Source organism: Protopterus annectens, chromosome 17.part0 (genome assembly GCF_019279795.1).
Source record: "Protopterus annectens isolate FY-2018-M chromosome 17.part0, PAN1.0, whole genome shotgun sequence".
Classification (NCBI taxonomy): domain Eukaryota; kingdom Metazoa; phylum Chordata; order Ceratodontiformes; family Protopteridae; genus Protopterus; species Protopterus annectens.
Window position 1 is genome coordinate 249,757,501 of NC_056751.1, and position 18,293 is coordinate 249,775,793.

General features: G+C 37.4%; 1 protein-coding gene across 1 annotated transcript in view; it reads right to left on the reverse strand.

Annotated features, from left to right (window-relative positions):
• SLC5A12 (solute carrier family 5 member 12) overlaps positions 1-18,293 on the reverse strand; it is a 374,561-nt gene that overhangs the window by 210,351 nt on the left and 145,917 nt on the right. Inside the window, exons 4-5 of the mRNA XM_044059166.1 lie at positions 14,605-14,672; positions 9,009-9,163 (exon numbers count right to left, since the gene is read on the reverse strand). Coding sequence (XP_043915101.1) covers positions 9,009-9,163; positions 14,605-14,672 — 223 coding nt within the window. The remainder of the gene's footprint in view (positions 1-9,008; positions 9,164-14,604; positions 14,673-18,293) is intronic.

Here is an 18,293-nt window from a genome sequence, read left to right on the forward strand (position 1 = left end):
TAACATGTGCTGAATGACAGGGAGAAATAGAGGAGTCTGGTCTGGTGGTTGAGGACTTACCCCCTGGAAAGTGGGGATTTACTCTCACTGACATCTGTAACCTTGATGAATAATCTTCAGAACCCATTTGTCTGAAATTCTGTTGCCAGAGAGAAAAGTGAAGATTCAGCCTTTGTGGAAGGGAAAAGGGACTACCAGGGTTGGGGGGGTCCCTTAAATAGTCATTCTGACTTGTACTGCCCTTGCTTTTGAGGGATTCCTTAACTCTGGCCTCTCCCCTCCCAGGCCATTTCTTTTTAAATGTCAATTTACCCACATACTGGTGAGACTGCATTTTTTTTTTTTTTTTTACTGAAATTGATTGAAAGGTTAGAGAATCCATTAGGAATTTTGGAAAAGGAGAGCTGAAAAATCTTAAAGATTAACTGTATCAACTTACCCCTTTCATCATCACACATTTTGATAACCTCTGCAGCAGAGGAACCAAAAACTAAATCTCTATCCAAAAGAGAATTCAGAATCTCATTTTTCATATTATCTAGGAGCTTCTGAGAATCCAGTCAGGCAAACCTCCTCAAAACAATACCAGTGGCCATAGCCCTGTTAGAAGTATCAATTGAGTCATACACACACACTGTAAACAATGTGTAGTGACCTGTAATGGAAGAAGCTAAATTATCTAAAGCACGTTTTTCCTCACAAGAAGAAACTGCACCCAAAACATTCCTCATACTTTCACAATTCGTCTGAATAAACTTTAACATATGAGCCTGACAATTCAAATCCTGAAAATTAAAATTGCAGAATCATACACTTTTTTTTCTAATACTTATCACTAATATTCTTATCCTTGTCAGAAAAAGTAGGAATTTAATTAACCAAATGTTTACCAGCAATAGGATTAACTGAAGTGCTGCTGGGTCAGGTTTGGAATGAGTACATAAAAATTTAAAAAATCTGAGCAACCTTATACATTCTATCTGCCTTTTTAGGAGCAGCATGTTGACTGTCAGAAAAAATTTCAGTCAGTGTCACACACACACACCCTCCAAGGCTGACAGAATTGAAAGAATGGGTACAAGTTCTAGAAATTCCTTCTATAACAGTTCATAGAATTTCCTGGGGGACTATGAAACTTCAGTGTTCTCCCATGGAAGACATTGGCACATTCTGGAAATAGACACCTCCACAGGGGAAAACCCCCACAAGAATCAGCAACTGAGTTCTTCTCTTTGTCTGATTCATAAAACTGAGGAAACAAAAACTTGTATCTGCCCCTTCATCTTCCTGTCCAGATTCAGAAACTTGAATCTCTTCAGGAAAAGAGACATCCCTCTTTCTTTCACCAGAAACCACCTTATAAGAAGTATCAATAGCCTGAATTAAACCTGAGCCAGGTTTACTAATAAACTTCTCCTGCCTAAGCAAACTTGAGGAGGAGTAGATACATAGTTAATTTTCTGTTTCTAACAGGAAAATTGGGTCACCAATGTTACTAATGGCAGCAGCATATTCTACAGGGATGGGCACAACAGTCTTCCCTGTTCCCTCTCCCAGAACCAACAATAGTGGCTCTCCCTTGCCCACTGAGAGGACTCCAACAGCCATAGAGGCTGTGGCTAACCCCCAGTCCATAGAGGCGGTAGGTGCTACACCAGAGGGATTCAGAGTAAAAGATGAGTGGTCTGAGGGGCCAGACTTGGTTACAGCACAGCCACCCATCTGTGGTTGAGACAAATTGCTAGTCTGCTGTGGTGGTAAAGCCTATTTAGTTATCTTTTTCTTTCTGTGGATGGAAGGAGGACTAGCTGTGGGGCCAATTGCTTGTTCCATGGTCAAACCAAAAATGATGCCTTTCTCCTGGGGAAAATAAGTTGCATAAGCCAGTAAAAATTAAAAATCTTCAAAAGTCATTTTTTTCACATTAAAACACAGTAAAAAGTGATTTAAAATACTTTGCCAGCTCCACAAGTTAAAATGAACACAATTTCTCTACAGAAAAATAATAATTTTAAACTGACAGGAAAAAATGTGGTCCCATTTGAAACTACAGTTAATCTTATCACAGTCCATTAAAACACAAATTCCTAGCTTAAAAATTTTCGTCTTCTTTCAGCTTTTTCCCTGTTAGGGGTTGCCACAGTGGATCACCTGTCCGTTTATGATTGGCAGTGGAGTTTTACGGTGTTGAGTTGCCAGCCCGGTGCCCAACCTTCCACAGAAGGCACACACACACGCATGCACTCACACCTGGGGCCAATTTAGAGTGTCCAATCCACCTACAGCATGTCTTTGGGATGTGCGAGGAAACCGGAGCACCTGGAGGAAACCCATGTGACAACAGGGAGGACATGCAGACTCCGCACAGAAGGCACCCCAGCCGAGGATTGAACGGGACAACCTCTTGCTGTGAAGCGGCAACGCTAACCGCTGCACCACCATGGCTGCCCTAAATTTCTAGCTTAAAAATAACTTTACTAAATAGGAAAGTACAATTAAACAATACATTTTTAATGTGGAAGGTTCTTCCCCAAAGGGAACTTATTTGGGCAGCAAAGGAACAGTGCAAGTTGACTGTCAATCCTCGAAAACCCACAGAGAAGTACTGTCTTCAATAGCAGGAAAGTTCTAAATGGCTTGCCTATCAAACTTGTCTTAGTAGTCAGCTCAGCTCAAGCTAACTAATGGTATGGGCACATGGAATGTACACTGAAGCTTTGGAAACTGGCCAGCTGTTATATCCTTGCAGGATATAACACATATAGCCTACTGCAGTAGTGACAAAATGTCTAGTACATAGGACCATGGGAGGTTACCAGGCTATACTCTTGTCCCTTATGCACCAAGATATATAGTCTATGTTTGCACGTGAATCTCAGATCAGCACTGGCTGCCACTGTCTAAGAGGAACATGAGTGGAACTGCAGGTGTAAATTTATGCTTTCCCATCCAAATGTCCAGGTTATGCTTAAATAGGGTCATTGAGGAGCTCTGTTTTACATGAATTGGGAGTTTGCTCCAGAGGAGTGCCAGCCTGTGAGAGACTCGTCTGTCTCTCCAGCATGTCCTGCTAGGTTGAGATCCACAGAGTGAGTGACTCTTGTCCCATTGGATTTGTAGAGGTGCAGCAGCAGCTTCATCAAGGCAGGGTCTGAGACTGCTCTGTAGACCAGGCACAAGTCTCCTCTGAGGAGTCTAAACAATACTGAGTAAAGCGACAGAGACTTCAGTCTGTCCATGTTGGTCATATGCTGTAGGCCCCGACTTTTCTTTGTGAGAAACCTCTGAGGTCTCTCCAGATGGCTGGTGGGGTACATACAGAAAGGAGCATTGTACTGTATTATTTGTCTGATGAGAGCAGAGTACAGGGGAGTTATAACCTCCTTAGCTTTGGATGCTATACCCTGCTTATGAGGTGTGCAACGTAGGAGGCCTCCCTTACTACTGTGGACACCTGATGATCAAAATTAAGACTACTATCAACTTGCGCTCCTATATCTCTCATCACTGGGTTTGAACTTAGGAGGGTATTATCAATGTTATAATTAGCAGGGCTATCTCCTTTACCAAAGGTGATGATAATGCATTTTTGTGTTTAGTTTAAGTCCGTGGCTTTGACACCAATCATTTGTCTGTGTAAGCCCATTTTTGTAGTATGTTGATATCTTTGGGGGATTCTATGATTGCACCCAGTTTGCAGTCATCAGCAAACCTGGTAAGCCATAGGCCATCTATTTCCACCTGGAATTCTGAAAAATAGATACCAAACAGTAGGGGGCCTAGCACAGATCCTTGTGGAACAACATGGGTAACAGGTCTGCCAGTAGAGGTGGCATCCCCAATTTTGACTGTATGTGTTCTGTTTGTGAGCCAGTTGGCAACCCATCAAGTGACATAAGGGTTAATCTCCAGCTGGGTGAGTTTCTCAATGATGCCTGAGAGAGGGATTGTGTGAAAGGCCTTGGCTAGGTCAAGATAGGCAGTGTGAACTGTTCTGCCTACATCCAGGAGGACCTTGGTGACATTCTTGAAGAAGTCCACCAGGTTTAGCAGTCAAGATCTGCCCTTAGCGAAGCCAAACTAGGTTGGGTCAAGAGTTTGAAGGTCATCTATATCCTTGTTGTTAAAGTCCATGATGATTTTCTCCATGGCCTTATGAGTCTATAGTTCCCAGGGTCAATAGAGTGGCCCCTTCTGTGCAAGGGGATTACAGTTGCATCGACTGAGATTGAAGAGTGTGCTCAGTGGTTCTGCTAATTCCTATTTTAGACCATTTAATAAGCAGCCTAGGATGTCTGATCCCATAGAGGCAGTGTTTTTCACCTTGGAGAGTGTGGCTCTGACCTGCTTACTATAGATATTAGGCAGAGGACTGGAGTATGATTGGTGGGGATGGGGGGATGAAGTTTTCACCAAACCTGTCCACTAGCAGGTTGACTATGTCCTCAGGTTCAGTATAAGTGGTACTGTCCACCTCTAGTTCAGCACAAACCTGGGCCTTCCCTTTTAGATTTCAGACATAGCTAAAGAATGCTTTGTGATTTTCCTTTAGCTAGGGATACTAATTTAGCTCTGTAATTAGCTTTAGAGGACTTTACAAGATGTCTAATCTGCTTGATTTTCCTTCGGAGGGACTTCTTCCTTTGCTGGGACCACTCACTCTTGTTTTTTTGCCAGCAGTTTCTTTCTCTTATTGCATAACCTATTTATGCTGGATTACAATCAGGGTGGCCTATTTTTTCATGAGGATCTTGATTTGATCCTTTCCAATATGGCTGAGCCTGTACATTTATATAGGTGTTTATACAGGACATTTGTGTACACCTCAGTATAGGGGTCATTGCTGTCAGTGGTGGCCGGGGGTCTGAAACTGTTGATACCTTTGCTCAGGAGGGTGTAATTTGCTTTGGAGAAATTTTTTTAACCTTTTTGCTCCTTAGGGTGGGTCAGGTACGATCATTACTTTGAACGAGACTGATTTATGATCAGACTTTACCAGGGAGGGCCCCACATTTGGGGTGGTGCAGTGATGCCTCATGCTGGTGAGGATGTTAGAGCTGACTATCTGCTCCAAAGCATTTGTGTTAACAAAGTCCAGGAACCTTTGGGAGAGTGTGTTTGTGCTTGTATATGTTACACAATGTTTTAGAGTTCATAAAGAGAACTCATATCAGATACAAAAGCATTCTGGAGTACATGGCAGAGATAAGTAGTAATTAAGAGATAACTCTCAGTGTGACATATGATTTGAAAACATTCAAAAGTCTAAGGAAGACTTAACATTTGACCAAATATAAACAGCAGTATTCTGGATATAGAAGACAACACTACAACTGCACCAAGACGTAGCTGAGTTTAACATTAACAAAAGTACAATAGGACTTCTAAAGTGTAAGCATGTTTTTTAATGTGGTAAACTATTGGATAAAGGTATAATATATATTGATTTAACAAAAAGAGTGTTGAACACAACATATAACTGTAAAAATGTCAAAAGCAAACTGAGTTGCAAACATAGGCTGGATGACTACAAGAATACATGAAAACATGAATGAAATGGTGAATACATGAGGTGATAAGGGGGGTAAGATAAAATTTAGACAGACCCGAAATATGACTCTAATGACCTGATATGCTTAAAGCCATATAAAATGGATCAACTTGCTTTAGATTGCAACAGAAGTCAAACTTAAACTGGACTTAGCTACTCTGTTCAATTTCTATGCAAGAGTGTAAGAAATTATAATCACTAAAATACATGCCAGAGATAAGAGTTATACAGGAATTTATTATAACTATCATAATCTGATCCCAAAGACTGATATCCTGTATGCATTGTGCAGTCTGAAAGTAAATGCTGATGTATCTCTCCAAATGCAGTCTTGATGTCATCTTATTTGGGTATTTTCAGTTGCCTATGTTAGAGATACATTACATTTAATCGTTTTAATTTCTTATATGCTCTTAATTTCTTGTATACTCCATTATGGGTAATAAAGTCAAATGTCTTACCAGGTCATGATAAGCAGTATATAATAATGAAGGCTCCATAGTACACTGGGATAAAGCTCTGACTGTGAACCAGATGACCTGAGATTGATTAGCCGCTAGAAGAAGTGGGAAGAGCCAGGTAGGGGTGGGTAAACATGAGCAGGCTCACCCAGGAGGGATGCCCCCCCCCCCTTTGTAAATGGAAGAAGTAATCCACAAAAAAAAATTCAATACAAAAAAGCAGCTCCAAAAAATATTTGAAGAGATATACATGCAAAGGCACCCAGAAATGAAGAATTTCACCATACAAAAATTAAGAAAGAGGGATTATAGAAAAGATGATTAGTAGGTAGATATTAAACAAACAGAAGCTGAAGTTCTGGATTATCTGCGAAGTGAAGGATTTAGTGTGGAGAATCCAACACAGGCAATGTTGCAGCATGCTGGAATAATGGGTCCCCAGGTTAAGGAGCAACAGACAGAGCAGGAGGCATCTGAAGATTTAGCACATGGTGATGCTCTGGGGCCTTCTGTAGGAGGCCAGTACAAAGATGCATAGCAAGGGAAGGAGAAGGAAAGAGAGGCAACTCTGACACAGCTAATTTTGCAGAATGATTTGCCAGTGGTTTCCCATATGAAGGAGCAGCAGATGAAGCGGGGTGCATCTGAAGAGAACATGACACAGGAAGATATTCTGAAACTTTCTGTAGAATACCCACAGGAAACCGCGAGCAAAGAAGATGCTCTCATTCCAGAAGAACATGATTTAAGGGAAGATCTGCTTGATTTAATGGAGATGGATACACACATTAATACAGATGAAAGAAATAAACTACAGAAAACAAATAAGACCCACAATGTGAGAAGATTGATAAAGCAGATGATCAAGTGCTATAACACAAATAAATAAAATATATTACTGTGCAGCTAAATTAATAATGGATAAAGTGTTACCACAAAAGCACAATGTAGCAAAGGAAAGGGGTGGGTCAAGTAAAATGCCACCAAGGAAGCATCAAATAGAGGAAACTATAAAGTAATTAAGATAAGTATCGCTTTTAGAAGAATATAGAAAAGGGAACAGATCATCAAAAATACTTAGAAATATATATGTGGTAAAAACAACATACAGTTTCAAAACAGACCAAGATTTATCATACATTACTGCTAATAATAAACTAAAAATATCAGTGCAGGCAGAAAAAAACTTTGAAAGTATGTAAATAAATATAAAGGAAAAGTACAAAATAAAAAAATCATTAATGAGCCAAAAAGATTTTATAGAGAATTGGGGAACAAAGTAAAAGGAATGGAAATATCCACTCAAAAAAGAAAGAATAGTCACATTTTGGAGAAGTATTTATGAAGACCCCAATGAACATGACAAAGATGTTGAATAGATGGAAGAATTAAAATAAATGGTAAGGAGCTTGAATGTAGAGGATATGAAATGGGATGAAGTAACAAGCAGAGAAATTGAGACAAAATTAAGAAAAGCTCTTAAATAGAAAACCCCAGACACAGTACTTACCTTCAGCTAAAAACATTATCATTTCTGCACAAAGATTTAGCCCTGAGTAAGCATTATTTATATGCGCATCCTGAACAGACACCAACCCAGTTAACAACGGGAACAATGAGACATTAAAACATGAACAAATGAAAATAAAGCTCAGCAAGGAATACCTCAGAAGGCTAAAACTAATACTGAAAACTGCCTTGACATCTAGCAATAAAGTGCAAGCTATAAACCAGTTTGCTATTCCTGTTCTAACGTAGTTTTGTGATGTTTGGATCAACTGCACACAGACTGCAAAAAAAATATACATGACCATTATCATAACAGCCCTTCAGGCCAATGCCTCACAATACCTGTGGGATTTCCCTAATATCTGCACTATACACAACCCCTCAAGTCTGTTTCAAATGTAGCTTTACTCTTCTTAAATATCATGATTTTAATCATGAAGTTAGAACTGTTTACAGGCACTTACACTATTAAGTTGATGAACTATACTTTGCAACAGTCTTTACCACCATCTCTATGCATGGGATTTAGAATCAGAAGACCTTCTATTTGAGGAAATTAGAAAGCACCACTGTTTGTGACCTACTATGACGTGTAAAAGCCGGTGATATGAATTTTAATGTTCAAAGTTGGGGTGTGTGGCATTCCCAACCACCCTTACTAACAATCTTATTGCTCTCACCTGTCATCCTTTCCCCAACTTATTCCACCTTACTGATCTCACTGTTTCTACTTCTTATTCGCTCACTATCTCCTATATTCAGATATGAAGTGCTGTCATCCCAGGATATCATTCTCTCCCTCCTTTCTATTGTTTCTTTTCAATTCACGTTTTCTGTATGCTTCTAAACATTTTATTGCATCTCGTCATCCAGGTTCCAGTTAATTACAGCCCTTTCTCTATGTCTGAAGACCCTCTTCATCCTGTCATTTGCTTCCTTGAGGCCCACATTGCAGACCTTACCCACTTCCGTGTTTTGTTTTTCCATCTAACTTATTATAATGATTGCCAAGTGTTCCATTGTCCCAGCATGCCTCCTGCTCACACAGCCCATATTATATACCCATATATCCATAATATACCATCAGAAATAGATTCACCATTCAGATGGCTAGGCATAATCGATCCAGCCCACTATTGTAAGGTCACAATGAACTTATTTAAATGAATACATAAAATGCACATTATTTGATATTTTTCTAGTATCCTGAAAACCAGGTAGTTTCACTAATGCCCTCAAATTCCCTTCAAAGTAAATCTAGGAGGAAAATAAATGAAATTATTCACTCAGGATTTTACTGCTTACATGTGAGAGATGATAGGTAGCTTTGCTTAGCTCCATTAATGGTAGACAGTCTAAAGTTAAGTTTAACTAAAAAATGAAGTAGCAGCAACTCTTTTAGTCAAAATGAAATCTGGCTAACAAATTATAGAGAATTGAACAATTGTATGAAATAATACCAATAGCATATTTTAGATATTTCTTACTCAACAACATCTAGTCGTGATCCATTTCTAGCAGTTTCCCATACAGCAGTTGGCCCACCATTCAATATAGTTCCTTGGATTAGAACGGTTAAGAATCCCACAACCATGACAACCATTTGGAATGCATCTGTCCACACAACAGCTTTCAATCCACCCTGGAAAAATATTAAACAAAAGCCGTATTATAATGTATGAGTGATTAACTTCATTAAGCACTATATATATCAGTATTGACACCACTGAAAGGTTCATCCTGAATCTGGAAAAAAAGCATGTTAAATATCTAAGCTAGCAGTATAAAATGAATGGTTTCTTACTGTTTTACATATTTTATTCTAAGAAGACATTGGGATTGTTTTGCAAATGATTTAAAAGAGCATAACAAACTATTTTTCTCACTGAATCTGGTACTATGTGTGGCATCATACATTTCATTTTGGGTTTTAAAAATCTGCTTTATTACAAAGTTAAGGTAACATTCCAGAATGAACATTAACTTTTACAGCAAAATTCATACTACCTTACCATGTTGTGTGCTTAGCAAGCATCATAAACATTATTTATTTCACTGTGTTTTGTATTCCCACCATCATGCAAGATCACTGCCATCTCCATCATCATTTTTTATAACACTTGCCCTCGTGATCATAGCAATGGAAAGTTGGGTAAGGTTGACCAGGTGCGCAAGGCATAAATGTGATGCACTTAAGATGAACACTCATAAGAGCGATCAGTAATGTGAGTACTGTTACATATATACTAAGTCTGAAAATGTGGCATCCTTGTAAATTCCCATTACTGCAGGATACAGACATTTTGGAAGTGATAGGCATTTACTGTAAGGATGTGAAGCTACAGGGGTTCACTGACATTTGAAAGTCTTACACTCATTTTCAGTTTTTACTGTTATGTTTAGAAGATGCACTTTAATGATTGCACTTTTGAGTATTGATTTTCCATGCATCACATTTCCTGTATACAGAAGGAGAGACAGAGACCAGATGTCCCTATTTGTAATAACAGTCTCTAGTGTATCCTGTAGGATCCCCTCATATTCCCATGCAAGCTGTGAGTTATAATCACTCCTAACATGTCCAGGGTTTATCCATGGGTCTCCTGGAAGTGGGTTGTGCCTGGTAGCCCTCCTGTGGGAGGTGCTCATTGGAATCTTCATAAGGTGTCTAGATTTGTTAAAATGAATTCTCGTAACACAGTGGCAGTATTCTGAGGTCCTCCCAGATTGTCTGGCTCTCCATTATATCAGAGAATGACCTTGGGTACCACAAAAAGGACCATCATTTCTGCTGCCTGCTTCCCTGACCTCATCATTTTGGTCACCACTGAAAGTTCATGATCATAGGCTAGAATTAAGATGCAGGATGATCTGTATCTCAATTAAACTGAAGGCTGTCACTTCCTTACCACAGTCTGATAAGTCTAATACAATGCCACCATAAAAGGTTGCTGGTGAAGTTCACAGTCATCTCTACCAGCACTCTTACACATGACTCCAAAACATACTGCTATTGCTTAGGTGGAAAGAACAATTCACTCTTCTCCAGCAGATATGATGACCTTAAACTCTGCGGTACTAATTTTTATACCAACCACTTCATTCTCAGCAGCAAATCATTCCAGTATGTCCTGTGAACCACAGTCGCTTGAGACTAAGATGACAAGTACATACAAACAACAAAAACACAACCTTCATGTCCCTGTACTATATACTTTATGTCCCTGTGTTATATACTTTCAGATCTTAGTTGAGCCTTATTATCCTGTCCATGAAAGTCACAAACCTAAGACATACGCTTGGAGGAATCTTACACCCACCCTGAATGTATATGATTTAACACAAACAATGTAAACAGGAGTCCCTTTGTTTCTATCAAAGCACTTTAGGCACACAGTGCTAAATATGACAGCTGCCAATACACACATCCTTATCAAAGACACTGATTTATGATTTAAAAAAAAATAAATGAAATTCCATTTTCCATGAGATAAAATTCAGGAATTATACCCAGGATTTTTAATAAAAATTTTCAGTCATTATTGTGGTTTCATTACAGTTGTCCTGTTCATCTATATATACTGAAAATTAAAACATACTCTAGGCACAGAACACTCAATAAAGCAATATGACAGTATTATAACTAATAAAAATTAGTAATAATATATCCTGCGGTGAATGATTGCTGTGGCCTAAAATGCCAGATTTCATGAAAATCCACTGTTCTTCCAATACTCAGTCTAAATTCAAATTTACTAGTATGTTTCCAGAAAAGTGGAAATCAGTGTCCTTGATTCTTATCAACCTTGCCTACCTTCGTACCACCATGATCAAGAGGTGATGAAGATGATGATAATCCTTATCTACATTCCCTACAAATAACATGCATTTATGTGTGTGTGTGTGTGTGTGTGTGTGTGTGTGTGCATATATAGTAAGGGGGATGTGGAGCTGAGTCCACACAAATGAAGCCAGGAGGAAGGGCAGTCCTTGTTGCAGGAAGTCAAGGGTATAGTTGAGTTGAGCTGAGCTGTGTGTGTCACAAATGGCTTCAGAGGGCACAAAATCTGTTCATCGTGATAAGATTCCTGCAGAAACTAATGATAGTAAATCCACATGGAAATATGTAGCTAAGGACTGGTCAGGAGAAACTTCTTTCACTGATACATACGTGGTGATATTTGATTGCGGTACTTAGGCTGGTGGACTTTGGTGGGTAAAACAGCTGAAATAAACATGAAGATAAAGCAAAACTAAAAATGTCATCATGCTTCTTTCTGCACTGCTGCTTAGATAAAGATATACCTGGTGACTTGACTTCCTAAAATATGACATTAAAAATACTATAATGATGTGTTTCATTTCATAGCAAAAGGCATTTGTCCTTTCTTGTGCTGGCTGGATGAAAAGGTCTCAAGTCAGGAACAGAGACAAAAATAGTGGAGGGATTAATGGCCCAAAAATGTGGACAGTTTATAAACATTAATTCACTTAAAAAATAGTAGAACAACAGGTTTTGCATTAACCAGAATTTTTACAATTTTAAGTACGAAACTCCATGTCTGCATTATTGGTTGACTGCAACTCTCAATGATTTACCAAAAAAATCAGAAATTTTAAGAGGGACAGGGCAAAGATATGATGCAAAGGGGTCTATATTAGAACACCGAACATTTAAAATGTTGAGTGTTCTAATATCGACCTGTTTTCAGCGAACGCTGAAAATATCAAAGAAACAGAAAAACAAATTTTTTCCTAGGGAAAGAATTAGGTTGTCCGTTTGTGTTGCTTCGGTATTTTTAGCACTTTGGTGGAAAGTTACAGGTCTGGTTCAGGTAAGTGTGCAATTGAGTGCGGGTTAGGTTAGTAGTTAGGGTTAGGGTGCAGGTTAAGTATGTGTGCGATTGTGTGGACATGATGGTTAGGGTGGGTTAGGTGAGTTAGGGTTAGGGCGCGGTTTAGGTATGTGTGCGATTGCATGGACGTGAGGGTTAGGTGAGTTAGGGTTACGGCGCGGGTCAGGTAAGCGTGCGATTGTGTGGATGTGAGGGTTAGGGCGGGGTAGGTGAGTTAGGGTGCGGGTGAGTTGAGTGTGGGATAGTGATGGATCTTAGGGTTAGGGTTTGGGTTAAGGTAAGTGCATAGTTAGTGGTGTGTGTATAGTTTAGTGTAGGGTTAGGGGTAAGAGTTTAGGTGTATGTGTGTGGATTGCTGTTTGTTTGGTGTGCTTGTGTTGTGTGTGTGTTTTGGAACAGCAAATTTTTCCCTAGGAAAAAATTAGCTGTTCTCAATGTTCGATGTTTAGTATTTCAGATTGGTAGGGTTCGATATTAGAACACTCGACGTTTTGAATGTTCGGTGTTCTAATATAGACCCGATGCAAAGTCATAGGCAGTTGAGAATTATGCTGGGATGTTTGTTAAAAGCTTTAAATCTTATGTTGCTGAAGCTTTTCTAAAAAGCTTAGATATTTTTAATCAAGTCTTTTCTGTACTTCCCCAGAGAGATAAAAGCTCCAAACGTAGTATAAGCATGAGTATAAAAAGATACACATTTTGGATAATGAAGTCATACTAATTAATAAGATGGTGCACATGACAGAACAAGATTGCACAGTCTTAAAATTTTAGGTAGCAAGAAACTTCAGTATAAAAGCTGTAACAGCAAGCAGAGAGATAAGAAATAGTAGGAGAGTTAGATGAAGAGGTATTTTTAACAATATACATATTTACATGGGTGAGATCACTGGTTTAACTATTCACATATTAGCAAGGTATTGATAGCTCATACTGAATACAGACAAGTTCATAACTGTAACAGTAGATTACAACATGATGTATTTTTTGCAATTGCTCACTGGTACAGTAATATATTTTTAGATGTACTAGTTGAGGATATTTTTATAATACAGTTTAATTGTTCAGTTTTGTATACTGGAAGGTATATGGAGATAAGAGATTTACAAATTAAACAAGATACAGTGGGCTGTGTTCGTGAAGGTACCGCAATTTGTACATGACCTTTGTAATCTGCTACAACAAAATCTCAAAACATGAGCACCTCCAACATTCTCTAAGGACACTCCACAAAAAAATATATTTTACCAAATTTAGTTAGCCAACTACAGATGTAAACAATGATCTTGAACTGTTAAAAGTGTTTCACATATCTTTTATTGTGTGCCTCAGGCTTGATGCTAATCTTATTTGTAATTATTGGTGAAGTAAAAGGTGATACATAAAGTATAGGATAACATGTTAGTCATTCCTGACCAGAAGTCTTCCCACAGCTATAGACTCATTTCTCTCCTAAACCCACGTATATTTCAAAGGGTGTTACACTGGAATACATTGCACTGGTATTTCTTACTGTGCTTGTGCTGTGATGTTTTGGTCACGGCCCACTAGACTGTTAGCAGAAATAGGATTCTCTATTTGAAAACTATATTATGCATTTCTCTTACCTCTGTTGTTCACTTCTTGCTGTCACATTCTGAATTTATAATTCATTTTTCATACCTTTCACTCTACCAGCTCAGATACTCTGTCTTAAGTTAATTATCTCATCATAATCATTCTTGTCTAATATTACAGTCACAACAAATGCCGTCTTTACTGCATACACTAACCACAATGGCAGAATACACATACTGAACCCATTGCCATATTCACACTAGGACATTTGTTATTTGCTGTGATTTGTTAACAGCACTATGATTACATCTGCAGTACTGATTATCTGGTCCTGCTATGTAAAGCTCATATTAGTGCATATTCTGCATTCATTACTGGATAATTCATCACCTCTTACAATTCTCAATTCTTTATAGTACATATTTGTGGAGGGCTTTTTTCTCCTGGTCTTTTTGAAAATGTGCACTACCCATTTAAAAAAAAAATATATATATATATATATATATATATATATATATATATATATATATATATATATATAGATAGATAGATAAACAGACAAATCATACCGTCTCAGATAAATATCTATGTATTTATCCTTATCATATTCTGCATTGTCATATAAATATTAAACTGCTGATTAATAATGCAATTTATGTTTAAAATATACCAGGGTACAGTAGAAAGTACAAACGATTCCTGTAGCAAATATTGCTCCCCATAGATCAAATCCAGTCACTGCAAATCAAGAAAGAAACATAATAGAAGTTAGCACAGCCTTTAGATGGCAAAACCCAGTACCACATTTATGAGTAAACCAACAACTAGTCATTAATGTACTTTCTGTTTTATGTTAAAGCAAAAAACATATATAATAATATCATATTTGCAGTATCAGCGCATACCATAATCAATAATAATAGAAAAAAACAAACAAATCGGAGAGTGGAATTTTCAGAAATGCCAACAGTGAATACACAATTCATTTTGATGTTATAACACATGAGCAAACAGAATGCAGAATTGTCACTTGAAGCACTTTTTTAATTTGATAACTTAGGCGGATTATGTGACTACTAATAGTTATATTGGCTTCAATAATGTTATTCAAATCTCTTCTCACTTCTTGTTATTATATCTGAAGCTTAAAGGTTGGTAGACGTACAAGTCACAACAAAGATTGTATGCAGCTTCAGTCAAAGTTGTATATTGTGTTTGTGCAGATCAAGAAGCTTGGCCTTTTAAGGCAAAAACAAAATGCAATATAGCTTTCCCATGTTAAAACCAGATACTAATAACAAAAATCATTATATAAAAATTAAATATTTGACATAGTCAACGCTAAATGTATTGATTCACTTATATTCCTTACTTTCAGGAAGGAATATAAGTGGATCAAAACATCTAGAGTGAGGAATATAAGTGGATCAATACATTTAGAGTGGATAAATAACCATGGTTAAATGGGATTGTATGCTTAAAACTCATTTTAAAGCAAAGAAGTTTAAGAAGATAAGTGTTGTTTAAATTTGTTTTAAGTCAGGTGACTATGTCATGCGTTTAATTTGTATAAAAGGATTTGTATTATTAGCAACTGGTTTTAACACTTGAGAAAGATATATTGTGAAAGCTGTAAGGACTTGTGTATTTGAATGCACTTCTCGCTTTTCATTAAAGAACTTGTGCTTCCTACAATTTTCTTTCATTTTTGTATTCATTGTTGACTCTGGATTCATTTGCTTTGAGCTACCATTTGCATTTCTTTCCTTCTAAGGCACACCTTTGCCAGAAACCTTTAGTCAAACTTCTGAGCTTATAATATTGCTCTAAATATGAGTTAAAAGCAGAGACTTAACATAGTTTACGTTTTAGAAGCTTCATAAAGACAACATGAAAAAAATTATCTGTGCTATAAAAACAAATTGAGTTTGATTCTTCCTGAAAATAGAATATCTCAGCATTTATTTTAAATTCTACAGTCTTTTTTCCTTGTTTCCACTGCTTATTTATATTAATATGCTGCACAATTAACCGTCTAATTTTGTCCGCAGTTTCATCTGTGCCTGTAATATAATACCTTGGATTTTTGTTTTTTCAAAGCATATTATTTATTTTCATTTCTGTTTTTTTTTTTTAGTGCTATACTTTTTTAAATTCTGGATAAGGCATTATTTGTGTTTAGTCAAAAACTCATAAACATCTGCAGCTGGCTAATGCTGTCTCTTGTTACAAAAGTAGGAAGGATCCATACAACCTCTGTAGATGCAGATAACAGCGACAGTTAAGATTCTGACATACATATAAAGTAATAGAAAGATCCTGAACTGTGATCCATTACTGTTGGGCTGGTAGAACATCTTGTCCTCATCTATTCTATCTTGTAGCATTCGTGTCAAGTCTGCTCCACATATGAAGTACTCCTGAAGTTCAAAATAGTATTACCTGCATGAAAAGATGTTACAAAGTCTACTGTGACCAAAACGTGAGCCATTTGGGAGTGTTCAAAATTGAGCATCCACAGTCCTGAGATCAGCACCATAAATAAAACGATGCTTTCCAGGAACGGAAATCAATCTTGTGCCCACAGTCAGGATATCATAATGTCTCTGTGGAACAAGGAACGCACAGGCCCCAATGCTTTTTCAGGGGCAGTTGCAGTAACCGAATGGAAATGGATAGAACCACGCGCTGATTGTTTTGTTTGGTGAGTGAGGGATTTTTTAAGAGAAACTGTTCCAGTCTAGGAAAGTAAGGTAAATATTATGTAAGTTTATAGGATAATGAAAACACTGAATATGGGTTTTACACATGATCAGGAAAATGCCAGTATATAATCCAGTGAATATGCTATTCAGAAGTCACTGCTTCCTCTAATACAAACAGCGCCAAAGAAAAAACAGCAATTATTATATATTATTATTATTTATAAATTATTTGTAATATAAATATTATTATATAATATAATTACATTTAGAATTTCTAGCTCCCACTTACCTCTTACTCTTTCTTTTATATGGAGCTCCTGTCATGGCCAAATTACAAGCCTCAGTAAGTTCTAAACTTGAACAGGGCTATAACAAAGTTGCCAGATTTGGTTGCAACAAACCTTCGTAGACCTACGACTGTTTAGCATTAAAAAACACTTAACAGGCTTGAGCTTACTCACCACATATCTTATACTCAGCTCACCTTAATCAATAAAACCATCCATACTCCATCCACCTGCCCAGCAATTCAACCCCACTACAAAACTATCTTCCAAATCATTCCCTTCAGTCAAATAATGAACAGCTGTCAACCATCTGCAAACCACAAAGGGCTGCTAGGTCAGTCTCTATTCCAATAGTGTAGCTAGAACTTGGAATAAAATTACTATATGAATCAGGCCTATCACACATCTTTATCTTTGAAAACTACTGCTAAAAGACTTCTTCTCTGCCTCCTGGTTTGTCCCTGCTCCTTATCTGGGACATAGCTCTCTAACGCCTGTCATCACTTTTCTTTACCTCCGTTTAAAGCAATAAATCACTTAACCTGCTTACCCCCTTCTAATACCTCACTTTATTATACTTCTTAAACTACTATACGTACTTCTAATTAGCACAACCAAATTATTGTTCCATCACTACTTCTATATTGTATTTCTTAAATTACTTCCATCTGTCTTCTACACCACTCTTCTCTGTCTCAGTACAAGGCTTGCAAATTTAATGTTTGCAAACATCAATATAAATGTTATCATACTGGCTATTATGCCATTTATTCACTGAAACTGCATTATAAAATTTGTTATTGTAAATATTGATTGCATTAAATATGATATCTTGGAGCTTTTCTCCCTGGGCCTCCACTTAAAATGGCACTTGTGTCCAGTCATACTTTCCCTGTAAATAAACATCAATAAACAAATAAATTAATTAATAATTATCATTATATTTACATCATAGGAATATTGCCCTGTTAAAGAATTCCGTATCTAGACCTAGTGACAGTGATTCATGCACTGGTCGAATGTTGCTTGGACTAGGGACTTTGCATAACTATAGCGGCTGCAACACTCTGTGGCTGGGCCTTTGGGCTGAGCATCTCACATGTGCCTTATAATACCTGTGTTAGAAGGCATATACTAGCTACCAGTCACCTGAAGATCTGTATTTTAAGATAATACTAATTTAAGTAAAATAATTTAAGATACTTACACTTAGCTTCATATCTCTACATTTTCTGTCTCCTGCTTTTTTAAAAGATCTGCAAGTGCCCTGTTCCTTAGCAAGTTTCCTTAGCTCATTAGGTAAATGGTTGTTAGGTGTCTGAGTAATTTATTAGGCCTTCTTATTTCTACTTACTTTAATTCTTTAG